Source organism: Corylus avellana, chromosome ca9 (assembly GCF_901000735.1).
Source record: "Corylus avellana chromosome ca9, CavTom2PMs-1.0".
In the NCBI taxonomy this organism is placed as follows: Eukaryota; Viridiplantae; Streptophyta; class Magnoliopsida; order Fagales; family Betulaceae; genus Corylus; species Corylus avellana.
In genome coordinates this window covers 22522891-22536330 of record NC_081549.1, presented here as the reverse complement: position 1 = coordinate 22536330, position 13440 = coordinate 22522891, and the positions used below count along the sequence as shown (strand labels likewise).

At 37.4% G+C, this 13440-nt stretch overlaps 1 protein-coding gene across 1 annotated transcript; it reads left to right on the top strand.

The window, feature by feature from the left end:
• The first annotated feature begins 721 nt into the window (after positions 1 to 721).
• On the top strand, positions 722 to 6267 carry LOC132162544 (uncharacterized). The gene is made up of 6 exons (XM_059572789.1): positions 722 to 867; positions 2388 to 2513; positions 3431 to 3627; positions 4104 to 4301; positions 5406 to 5465; positions 5940 to 6267. Exons 2-6 carry the CDS (start codon positions 2393 to 2395, stop codon positions 6102 to 6104), a joined length of 741 nt encoding a protein of 246 aa, XP_059428772.1. The 5' UTR covers positions 722 to 867; positions 2388 to 2392; the 3' UTR covers positions 6105 to 6267.
• Positions 6268 to 13440: the final 7173 nt, after the last annotated feature.

Genomic DNA, 13440 nt, shown 5'->3' with positions numbered 1-13440 from the left:
TCTAATAGTCTTCGTTTGGTGTGATTTTCACATTTTTCGAGACGTTTCTAATCAGCGACTTTCGGGCTCCTACAAAATAATAAGACAGGGCCTCCGATGCTTAAGTTAGTAGTCGTATATGGGTCAAAATGTAATCGGAGCTAACAATATATTAAGAAATAATGACCGATCCCCTCTACCGATGTCTTGAGTTCTTTTTTATAGGGTTTTATCTGTTTAACTGCATTTTTGATCTTCTTTTTCAGATGACTGAAGAATCATTTGAAATAGTAGGGAGATAATGTAAAGTAGTTGAGATAATGTAGGACCTTATGAGATAATGTGAGACCTTATGAAATAATTAAGGGTTGTTGAGAAATAGTGGAACTCATAGTGAATTTTATTCCCAACATTGTGTTATTAGTGTTACGTTTGTATCATATTGAAATATGAGTATAAAATTAAATAAGTTAATTTCAACTTGATTCATTTCATTATATAACACATATAACTAACACATAATGTGTTAAACGAAAACAGCACGACATTAATCGATTGGTTTGATGTAATATACTGTTAATTGATTGAACAGTAAATTAACAAAAGACTTATTTGAAATCAAAAGACCTAAAAACTTAAAAATTAAATCGAAACTATATGAAAACCTAATTTTGATGTTTTTTTTTAATTTTAGTTATTCGGTAAGGTTTCCTCTCTAATACGTTGCTTGCCACAGAATAAAAAAACCTCATCTGTGCGACTTTTGAAGAGCCTCCAAAAGTCTCAGCTAACATTCCAACGCATTGTCCAACCCGGCACTCCAAGGAACATCTCTTTCTCTATACTAGTTCTTGCCGATCGAAGCATCTTGCTTATCGTTAAACAAAGGTAAATATCTGTCACTCGGCTATTACAAATTTCAATTTGTGCTCCGTTTGTTTGCTGAAAAACACAAATAACAGAAGACTTTGATCTTACAACTAGCGAATTTCACACACAAACTTTGTTCTGAGATTCCGAGATTTTATTTCTTCTCCCAAGTTTTTCTTAGCTGCAAAACGGGCCTCTTGGGTTGTTTTTCTTGACCTTGGTTTTTTTATTGCTTTTGCTTTTTGTGTCATACGTTTCTTGCTATGATGTTCCATATTGTCCTCAAATTTGTGGTTGTAGGGTTTACTTATCTGGTTTCTGGGATTACTGATTAAGGTTTTTGGTATATGATATGCGCTGTTTCATGTTGACAGACTTACAGTTTTAACACAAATTTTCACCCTGATCTGTGCCATCTGAATGTGTAAATGATAAGACTACTATGTTTATTCTGTTTTTGATGTTGCTGAAAGCTGTGATGCCGTTGTTGTTAGTGCTTTATTTATTTATTTTATAGAAAAAGCTTATCAAAAAAAAAAAAAAAAAAATGAAAGGACTTCTAAAATTGTATTGGTTAACATACTCATCAAATTAAATTACCCAACACATGTTAAGAAGTCCTTTCAAAAAAAAGTTATAATCTTTTCTATTGAAAGGACTTGTAAACATGTGTTGGGTAATTTGATGAGTACGTCCTAGAGTTGCTATTCTATTTCACTCTATGTTGTATCCTTAAACATCCAAGTTTGATTCTCTATGTTGTATCTGTAAACATCCAAGCTTGATTAGTTGGTGGGCGTGTGTGTGTGTGTGTTGGGGTCTAATAACAGGATTGGAACCCAGGGTAGTCCATTTTATATAGTGATTGTAGGTTACCGGCAGGGCAGGAAACTTGGTTATGGTTCAAATAGAAGCCTGTTCAGGCTTATTCATGAATCAAATATACTTATCTAAAGCCCCTATGTCAGGTTCAGTATTAAGAATTTGTTAAGCGTTACTTACCCCAAGCATGGGTAGAATGGACTTGTGGTAGTAGGTTCATATTTATGCATTGGCACTGATAATCAAAAAGATGCTGAAGAACAGTATTGAGTTCCACTTCTTAGATTGGTAATTCAGGATCATGAATAGAGCCAAAAATAGCCAATATCAAGCTTCAACAAGCATAGTTTGAGGTAGGTGTTTGCCATCAGAATTGCATAACGCCTTATAGACCATGGCTAGTGATAAGAAGATTTGACAAGTAACATAATGCTAGTGAGTATAGTGTTTCAGCTCTGACCCTAGTTGGCCAAGTCTTAACAGGTTAAAGATACCGTAGATATGAATCTTAAGCTCACTTTTTAGCTCCTACTCCTACTCCTTACCATTTGGATATATTGACTATCAAGGAATATCTCACCACTGGTTCTCATTTTTACTTGTAATTTTGAAATCCTTCTTGACAATTATGATAAATTATGGTTTGAAATATTTTCACTAAGAATTATTTGCAATATTGAGGCTATAATACTTTTGTTGAATGCTTGTGATTCCAGGCACCATGGAGGTGAGAGTTGGGCTTCTATTTGTTTTAGTGTTGGGTGCTAGCTGGGCTTGTGATGCTCGACAACTGGTAAACACCGAGTTCTATAGTGGGAATGGAAGGATCTTTGAGATATCAGGTAAATTTTTCTTCTGATTTCTTAATGTTGCTCTTGTTCTTGAGCATTTACTAACTTTCTATTTTGTTCACTTGTTAATATCTATTTATCCTCGTAATCTCATTTAACAGTAATTGATTTGCAGATTTTATGCCCTGTTGGCTTGCTTGAAACATCTGGTTTGAAATTAAGGTTGGCCTTATTTAGAAGTCTACAAGGATAGGTTAAGCCCATCTAATTTAGCATGCCATGATTCAGTTTTCTACCAGTCAATATATACTTCAAGTTGTCCTGCTTGGCCCTGTCATTTGATTGGATAGGTATTGTTACCTTAAGTACCTTTGCTAACACTTAGACTTAGCTCCTAGCCAAAAGCACACGCTCACTTGCTTACACTCCAACACACACACACGTTTACCTTTAACCTCTAGGGATTTCTAGGTTTAAGTCCTACAAGTGGCTTTATCCTTGGGAAATGATACTCCAGTAAACCTAGATTGTGTTGGCTAAGGCCTATTAATAATAAACTCAATGGGTTGCTACATCAGTTTGCATCCAAATTTAGAACTCGGTTTTGATCTCCTTCAAACATGTATCGGTTGTCTGAAGTGTGATGCCTTGTAAAAAAATGTCTCCCAAAGTTCACGAAGTTGGTCACTTTCAAATACTTGGGCTATCCTCTTCAACTCAGATTTGTTCTTTGACATTTTGCAAAACTTGATTCTTTAAGATGTTACAATAAATTCGTGTTGGTGTCATCAAATGCATACTTTCCAAAAAGATATTTCTATAATAATGAAATCAACAAATAGTTTCTCATTGAAGATGCCATGAACTTTTAGGTTCTATGTATGCTCTTATTTTATTGGAGAAGTATCCTGTTTATCTTGTCATATAAGAATGTTAGAAAACTGATTACGGCATATGTTTTGGTTCAGTTATGCAGATCAACTACCAGGATCAAGATAGCGAAGTTCAAACTATGAAGAAAGTTCCAAGGAATGACAAGTTGTGCACATTGTGTGAGGAGTTTGCTAACCAGGCACTTGATTACATTGCTGAAAACAAGACCCAGACAGAGATCATTGAACTGCTCCATCTGGCCTGCTCTCAAGTAGGCCCTCTCAGAGGCGAGGTACTTACCTCTTTTGGATATATTAGATGAAACTGCGTAGTCCTGCTTCAAAACAGTTAGCCTCGGCCTGGCCCCTGAGATACAAGAGGGAAAAGAAAAAAAAGAGTACTTCTGTTGACCTCAGGCATCAGACAATCACAAATTGATTTCATTTTTATTATCGCCAAATCATCATAACTATGGAGTGGGCATGCTGGTGATTTATCTTGAATAAATCAATTTTGTTACGTTGAATGGTCAATTTGCCTTCACGTGCACCATTTGGATGGCTGATAGGTTATAGGTATTGTAAGTACGATGAAGTGTAGATGAGTACTGGTACCCGTATAATAATTTACTTGTTAGCGGAAACAAGAATAATATAAAGGGTGAACATAGTAGTGGGATAAGTCACTGTGTTGAAAGCTTTGTTTAATTTAGAATGATTTGGAGGGCTCAAATTTAATTCTTCTTTTTCTTTTTTTGGCACTGCATAGTGCATCAGTTTGGTGGACTACTATGCCCCTCTGTTCTTCTTAGAGGTTTCTTCTGTACAACCTGAAACTTTCTGCCGAAAAGTCAATCTCTGTCAACAAATTGCAATGATTTCATCTCAACTTCACGAAGACAGCTGTGGACTTTGCCACCGCACTGTTGCAGAATTACTAGTTAAGTTGAAGGATCCTGACACTCAGGTATGTACTTGCATCATTTGCTAAATATAATATGACCAAGATATGCACAGGGTTTTTCTGTTAGTTAAAGTACCACAGAACAATATATGTTGCCAAAATTTTCAACTTAGGGACATATTTTTTGTATTCTCACATTTTCAATCAAAAAGGGAGAAGGAAAATCAAAGCCCTTCCTACCAGCTGAAATGTAATGATCCAGAGAAAAGCGCTGGTCACATTTCAAAAGGGTTAGTCAATTTGGAATGATAGTGCTGATGTTGCTTTCACTTTTTCTTGGATTGTTACATGAAATGCATGCTTCTTCTGGACATTATCTCCTCTTCTGTCCAATTTTCTGTGAAAGGTTATTTAAAACTACTGCAAATGTGAGATTAGTTGGTCAGTCTACCACCCGTGTTAGATTGCGCTGTTATATGGGCAAAGGCACAGCCAAATGAGAAACAACACCAAACTGACAATTGTCACTGCATATTCATAGCGTTTTACTAATCAACCCCATGCGCTCTTTGAATCGTAAGCAAACTTCACCACCATAACCCCTTTCCCAAGAGTAGAGGAAGAAAATGGAGCATATGAATAAAACCAAATTGATGAAGTTTTAGATCAGTGGTCATTACTTCAATTAGATAGGTCTTTTTGTATTATTGAGTAGCTACACACGCTATTCAAAAATCACCAAATCCAGTTTTTGAGGTTACGTATGTATGTTCTGGAAAGCTTGCTGGCTACTGAAAGGTTGAATTATCAATGAAAAAATGCATTTGGGAATAATAACGTAAATAACAAATACAGGAAACTTCAGGCAGCTGAATATATACATATGGAGCTTAAAGTTGATAATAGAGATTTGAATTTGTTACATGGTTGTAATGTTGATACCAACTTATGTTAAATCATAATTTTATTGTCAAAAGAAGATCCAAGATCTCCGTTGTATCATCTGTGTAATTTTCACTGCTATTCTGTAGTGTGGATCAGTAGAGGGATATATCTCACAATATACAAGGAATATCTCCAACCCAAAACATGAATTTGCCGGCTTTGATATACCACGATGCTTACTCCCGTCTAAATAGCTAACATCTTGTCTTACTTTTATGTCAGCTAGAGATCATTGAGTTGCTTTTGAAGGCATGTAATTCCATGGAGAACTATGTGAAAAAGGTGAGAACAATTTTAGGACGTTTACTTTCTTTTTGTTTTTCGGAGTGGGGTTTGTCTAATCATTGTATACCTGCCTCATTATTTTGAATCGGAAGAGGGGTTTTCCACTAATGGCATATGCCCTCACTTGACCAATAACTAAGTCAAGGTATGATTATTTTGATTTGTCATGGCCCTTGATCCATGTGAAGGGTATTATTAACACTCGGATTCTTAATTCTTTCGACATGCTTGAGAGCTAAATAGACACTTAGGTGAGACAGTGGGAAAAGAGCAATAACAGTAGAGATAACCAGGCCTTCTGCCTGGTTTTTAGTATTTAATTGCAACAAGTTGGAATATGATATTCATGATTAGACAAATGTTTATTAGCGTTTTATTAACTATATTTAATCCTCTACTTAATCTATTTATTTACTTATAAAAAATTAAAAATTAAAAAATTAATGTTGTAACATCTTGATTATTTGTCAGTGCAAGAGGATGGTTTTCGAGTATGGACCTCTAGTCCTTGCCAATGCAGCGAAATTTCTGGAAACAACAGACATATGCACCACGCTTCATGCCTGCAATTCATCTATAGATAGCAGCACAGAAGCATCGCCGATGGAAGAAGTACCCGCGCTGTCTGATTCTTAATTATGGCAGCAAAAATCTGTTGGAATGAAAATGCAGATGCAGACTTGATATACATACTTTCATTCCAATGTGTGTATAATAATACTATGACATCATGGTGCTTTTGATGTACAATATATGCTCAAAATTCAAATGCTTGTATGCAAATTATTTGGTCTAAAAATGTCTATACCACTCTTCTAAGACTTCCTTGCTGCTGAAATATGTTTCATAATAGCGTGCAATCTTGCTAGCTTAGTTAAAAAGAAAAGTAAACAACATGCAACTGTCAAAGGCTTTGATTTGTGTCATGTGCCACACAAACACAAACTACAGGTGTCGTACATCTCTAATTACTCATGTGATATTTTGTCATCATGCGTCATATGCACGCAAAGGACACATGATGCAAACTTTGGATCCTCTTCATTTCAAAGGAAATGGAGAGAAGCCGGTCTTCCTTTCTATAAAGGTAGAATGGTCCAAAAAAAAAGAAGTAATGCTTTCACCCTAATGGTCCCAAAAAAAAAGCCAAGGTATTGCTTTCACCCTAATGTTAGGTTAGAATTCTTCTTTTTTTTAAAAAAAACATTAACAACTAGAGCTTGATGTCTTTGGTGGTAAAAAAACATTTAGGTCGTGGTTCTCGTAGGTTTATGTGTTTGGTAGTGTTGGTGGTAAAATTGGCAATGAGAAAAGAAAGGTAAAAATCATATTCAATATGCCGACATGAAAGTTAGCTTGAAGAATATATATGCGTATACGTGTCTTTTTGTTGGAGTGGAATATGCAATTAATAAACGAGCAAAATACAAACGTGACCGACTCTATCTTTTTGCAGTATTATCCAAAGGAAGAATTGCTTTCAGAATCGTCTTCTTCGCAAACCAACATTTCCCCGTACATGGACTGCTCATACAAGAAGGTGTGGAAACGATTGCACCGCGTGGATTAATTTAATAATTTTTTCAACTCTCTCGCTTGCCGGATAAAACTTTTGTTTCTTTTAATATTATACACACAATTTTCCTGAGGATATTCTTGATATTATTATTATTTTTAATTTTCTCAAACGTAATTTCTAATATTATTATTTTTTTGTCAAAGCTATCCGATCCCAGCAACCTTTCCAACCCGACCCCAGCAGGCAGCAACCTTTCCAATTGCTTTAACTTGAGACTGGAAGCCGACTTCCATTATTTTGAATTTTTGAATGAAAGTGGCTTTGATTACTTTGGCAAATTTGCACCAACGGCATCGTAAACACCACAAAAGTCCTTTGACCGTTGTACTACTTATTCCTTTAAGCGGCACGTGATTTAAATGTATTATTAAGGCTACCAATTCAATCAAGAAAAATAAATTGTAATGTTCGAATTGAAAACCACAAAAATAACTTATACACGGTATTAGAAAAATAAATAATGTTAAAAGTAGTGGTTAAATGATTAAATTTATTTCTTCTTATTAACTTAAGTTTTTAGGATAACTGATAACTTAGCATGGTATCAGAGCAATAGGCTAACGCCATTGTACGATCTAATGGTCCTGTGAATTTCTTTTTCCTTCAATTTATTTTTGTTTCTTGAAAAAAAAAAAAAATTTTTAAAAAAATTTTGCACGACTGCTTCCCACTCCGCCGCTGCCCCTTCGCCAACACCGGGTGAACGCCGCCAACCACCGTCTTCCATTCCCGCTCATAGCCCAACGGTTCCCACGCTATGTCTGGCCTTCCACGGCTCCATCTAGCTCGTCGCCGCCAAGCCAGTCGAAGACCAGCCCGTTGCCACCCAACCGTCGCACCTTCCTCAACACCGAACCACGTTAAAATCTGTCTCTCATTTATTTTATTTCCTCAATTTATTTCTATTTCTATTTCATTGTGAATTCTATCATGGTATCAGAGCCAAAGGTCTTGGGATCAAACCTTGACTTCGTCAATTCACCCTTCATTTAATTAAATATTCTACGTGTTGGGCCTCACCTATTAAAAGGGAGTTTGAGCCCACACGTGAGGGAGAATGTTAAAAGTAATGGTTAAGTGATTAAATTTACCTCTTCATAGATCAGCTTAAGCTTTTGAGATAACTGGTAATTTAACAAATAATTGGGTAATCTTCAAATGAAATATTGATTTACCAACTTAAGACATCACCTTAATTAATCCAAGACTTAACTTTAACTAATTTATAAATGTAAACTTAATTATATTATTAGACATTATAAAGAGTTTTTTTTTTTTTTTTTTTTTGGCTGTAATGGAAGCCTGTCAGTATAAAAGAAGTAATACAAATTAGGGATGACAATTCGTATTTGTGTGTTGGTTCAAGTCATATTGAAGCATGAGTATAAGATTATATAGGTCAATCATAACTCACCTATTTAATTAAAATATGCATATATACCCTCAACCTTGACCCACTTTTGTGTTGAGTTAGTTGATTGTATAAAAAATTGTCAGTTTTAAATGTTGCGTATTTGGTTCGAGTTGTGTCGATGCATAGTTATAAGAGTAAGACTATGTACATTAACTCTAATTCGGCATATTTAATTAAACAGATCAAACTCATTAACTCTAACTTTCAAATTTTTTGTTAAATTTATATGGAATGTACAAAAAGTATTGTTGAAGCATTTTTTGGATCTAACAGTCTCCGTTTGGTGTGATCTTCACGTTCTTCGAGGTATCTCTAATCAACGACCTTCGGGCTCCTACAAAATAATAAGAGCGTCAAAGGGGTCTACGGGGAAGGCCCCGTAGACCCTCCGATGCTTAAGTTAGCAGTCGTATATAGGGTCAAAATGTAGCCGGAGCTAGCAATGTATTGAGAAATAATGACCGATCCCCTTTTTACCTCTGTCTTGAGTTCTCTTTTATAGGGTTTTATCTCTGTAACTGCTTCCTTGATCTTCTCCCTTCAGATGATTGAAGAATCATTTGAAATAGTGGGGAGATAATGTGAGGTAGTTGAGATAACGTAGGACCTTATGAGATAATGTAGGGTTGTTGAGAGATAGTGGGACCCATAGTGGATTTTATCCCCAACAGTTACCCCCCGATTCCCATGGCTGACTTGTCTAGTTGGTCGGGCATCGGGAATCTTATGCGTATTTGCGACCGAAGCCCTGGAGCTCCCGAAGCTGGCCCTTCTGTTTTGTAATTATATACTTGGAATAATAGGACTTTTTGGGTTGATCAAACTGCTAGTCATTTCATTTGCTTGCAAAGATATTATTTATGCATCAATCCTAGCAATCTCGACAGTAATTTATGAATTACCTGTGATTGCTCAGTAGACTGCTTTTGGCTAAGTACTAGGCCTTAGGAAATGTTTAATCTTTTTCGAACACACCTTTTTTGCAGGATTTACGCTCTTGATAGGTTATTTGTTTAACCTTTTTCGAACACTCCTTCTTTGAAGGATTTACGTTCTTTACAGGTTAGTTATTTAACCTTTTTCGAACACACCTTCTTTGAAGGATTTACGTTCTTGACAGGTTAAACTTAGAAAGGTGCCTTGGTTATGTTTCCCGAGTTTGATCTCCGGAAAGTTTTTTGGCAGTGTCTCCTTTAGACTCGGGAAAACTTCGGATGTACTTCCCTTTTGACTCGGGAAAACTTCGGTTGTTTTTCTCAAAAGAGAATGAGTTATAGTCTCTTCGATTGTGTTCCTTGCAAACGTCCTCGAAAAAGTGCCTCGAGTATCTCACCGAGTTGTTCTCGGGGAATGTCTCTCGGCTATGTTCCACCGAGGAGCCTCTTTTGATTGAAGTGTCGAGCCGCTCACTCCTGTTATGTTGCCATGGTTTCTTGGGGCTAGTCCCGCTTCTCCTACAGCATGTCAAGGAATAGCTTGAGGCTTTCATTATTGCACTTGAGCTGAAACGCTTCTTGATCCAACCCTGATTGGGATGACTGCCTCATTTGCGCTTACCAAGCCGTTTCTTCAAATTTCAGAGATGATCTTCAAACTAGATACTCCCCATTCTTGGATATGTGACTCTCGGGATCCTTTTGTTTGGATTCCTAGAAAATCTCGAGATCACGTGAACTTTCGACAAGATCCGGCGATAGTGAGCGAGGGTGAGGCGATCATGGACTTAGCAAGGAGCGGTGAAGCTCAGCGAAGCTTGGCCTTGGCGAAGCGATGCTCGGCCGTATGAGGCAGAGTGATGCTCGGCCGTATGAAACTATATGCTCTTTGATCATGTTCTTGTAAGCCACCAAAAGCAAGTTCCGTTTCTTGGAAATGAGCTTCCTTTGTCCACCATGATACCCCATAAATTGTGAAATGGGTTTTCATAAGCTCAATATTTAGAGCAATTAGGAAGCCCAGTTTCTTTGCATCTTGGGATGGAACTCCATGGTGTGCTCGGGGCTCAAGGCTTTAGTAGGCACAGCGTCTTGTCGGCAGCCATTTAATGGCAGCTCAGGAACAAACTCCTCATACATGAAACTTTTCCTGCATGTATTTGGTTATAAGATGCATATAGTATAAAAATAGAATATGTACCCCCCATTCTATGTGGCAGGAGTGGCATCAGTGAAGAGACACTTAAATTGAGTAATAAGTTCAGTGGATAGGAGTTGCCCTAGCCGATACTTCCTGTCTGACATTTGCTCATCTTTGTGCCTAGCCACTTTTGGCATGCCTTCACGCAAGCTTTTATAACAAGCCTTGGAAGAATGAGCGTTAGCTTGGAGCTGAGCTGTTAGTATGTCTACCGAAATGGACAACTTCTTCTTGCCATTCTTTGCTTTGAACCCACATGGGTTTGTGCAAGAAGGGTTTAACCATTAAACCATTGTTTTGTTTTGGGGTCTGCACAAAACGACAAACACTAACCATACGAGTCCTTTTAGATTGCATTATAAATTAGTGATGGAACATAAAACTTTATCATCTACTGAGATGAAGGTTAGTATAGAGATTCCACAATTATCATGAAACACTTTTAATAGCTAGTGTTAATGAATCAGATCTTGCAAATAAAAGAGGATGCAAGGGAAAGCTACCACTTATCTCAGATGTTGTTTACTGGTATCTATCAAATGTGTTTCTTTACTTCTCGGTGATCCGAGAAGTCACCGAGTGTGGATAGCCGTCGGTGCCAAAGAGGGGTCGGCGCCGGTGGCTTTGAGGAGGGCTTGTTCATGGGAGCCCGAGAGTATATCTGCTTCTCTGAAATGAGTTACTCGGTTGAGTTTGTTTCAGAAGGTTGGGTGCCATACTCTGTTGGGCTTGAGTAGAGGCACCGAATTTGCTTTATACTGCTCAGATTTCAGGTTTGTGTCATCTCGGGATGGAATGAAGTGCTTTTGTACTATAAGCCACATTGTGCACTTTTTCCTCTCTATTATTCACTGCACAAAATTGAAAGAAGAATATAGAGCATGTTGCACTAAAATCGAGTAACAGCATGCCTTCTTACGGTGTATGAAACACAGTTGACTATTATCAAGCCCAAGCAACCATAATCCAAGGAAATCAAAACTAAGGGTGTAGAATGCTATTAAAGCTAAAATATGACAAAGTTGTTCTCACGAGAGGAGCATGCCTCTCACAAAAGGACATATTAGATACCCAATGATTTTTGAATTGCCATTGGCTTTTACCAAGACCAAAATTTAGAATTATTCTAATCAGGCATGTATTTATTTTAATGCATTAAAACACATCTTCAATAGAGACATTCTTGTATTATTGTCTTTTCATCAAGAGCCACAAGCATATGTATTTAGAATTGTAAATTGTGCTTTGATTCTGGTAAATGACAAAAGCATTTAACAATTATAAATATACATATACTTATTTATGGCAATTGATGTAAAAAGAAATATTGTTTTTGGTTTTAAATGCTGAAGGAATCTTTTTTTTTTACGAATCCCGTAGTCATCAACCTGATGAGGTCAATGAGCTTTTGCTTTTAAACAAAGCTTGCAAAAAGGCAAATTAGGCATAAAGAGATATGTGCTTCTTCTTTCTTTTTCTTTTTTTACACGTGAAACCTATGCAAGAAGTGAACATGCTTTTTCACAATTGGCTAAAAAATCACATACAACTAAATAAAATAAGTTCACAGAGACTTATCTGGCAGGGCGAGGCTTCCTTGGGAGGCGGAGTGATGCTCGAGCCTCGGGAGGTGGAGTCCTCAAAATATTTCTCCTCAGGAAATTTGCTCCTTAGATTTTTTGCTTCTCGGATTTTTGACTCGGAAATCTCTCGAAAATTCATCCACGGACTCTTGGAATTTTCTTCGAAAAATTTATGAGTTTGTCTAGGAATTTCGGTCTGAGTTTTTTCTGCACAAAAGGAGAAAGACACCAAGCAAGTGCATGCATCCAAGTAATATAATAACGGATTGAGCATTAATAAACCTAGAAAATTATTTTCATTTTGGTTCCTTGAAGCTAAGGACTTGGTGCTCTCAAAGTAGTTTGCTCTTGGGATTTTTTCCTCGGAATTGTTCCCTCGGAGTTGTGGCTCTCGGGATTCTTCCTCGGAATCTTTCCCTTAAGAGTTCTCTTGAGATCCTCGGAATTTTTCCCTTAAGAGTCGCCTCTTGAGATTTTTCCTCAGAATTTTTCCCTAAGTTACGACTCTCGGGATTCTTCCTCAGAATTTTGCAGGATGACCCATCCTCGGGAATTTGACTTTTTGGACTCTCGGAATTTTTCTTTGGAAAATTTCTCGGAGTTTGTCTTGGAGTTTAATTCTCGGACTCTCGGATTTTTTCTGCACAAAATGAGAACAAGTGCATGCATCCAAGCAAAATATAATTGATAATTATAAATCGGAGAAGAAGGGTTGGTGAACCTGAGTTTAGGTTGGCGACCCAAGGTTGTTTTGCCGAAGGTCAGACTTGGCAAGACTTGGTGTCCGGCGAACCTGAAGTGGTGATCGGCACAGTCTGAGGGGTTGGCCACTATGAAATGTTTGAGCTTGCTAGGCTCGCTGCCCAAGTTTTAGGACTCGCATGCTGGAGATCGTGACCCCCCGTAATAACATTGCAAGCCCATTTGCTTGAGCCCGTAAATTTAATTCAGGACCGTTTCACCACTCATCTTAAGGTGAGTCGGCAGCCATTCGCGTGGATCGGCAAGCTTGAGGGGAGTCAGTCAGGTGCATCATGTCATGCAATAATGCTGATTTTATCTTACTCTCATTAACTTAGCTTGGCAGTATCTTTCAAGCAGACGATGGTATTGCTGGCGAGCCTCTAGAGATTGAACCATGGACATCACCCATGAGACAGCTTCATCAATAGCCACATCCACTTTCTTTTTGCGACATAAGAATGTCGTCATCTTCAGACCGTCCGAGGCAGGCTCTGCAGTCTCGACAAAGCTTAGAAG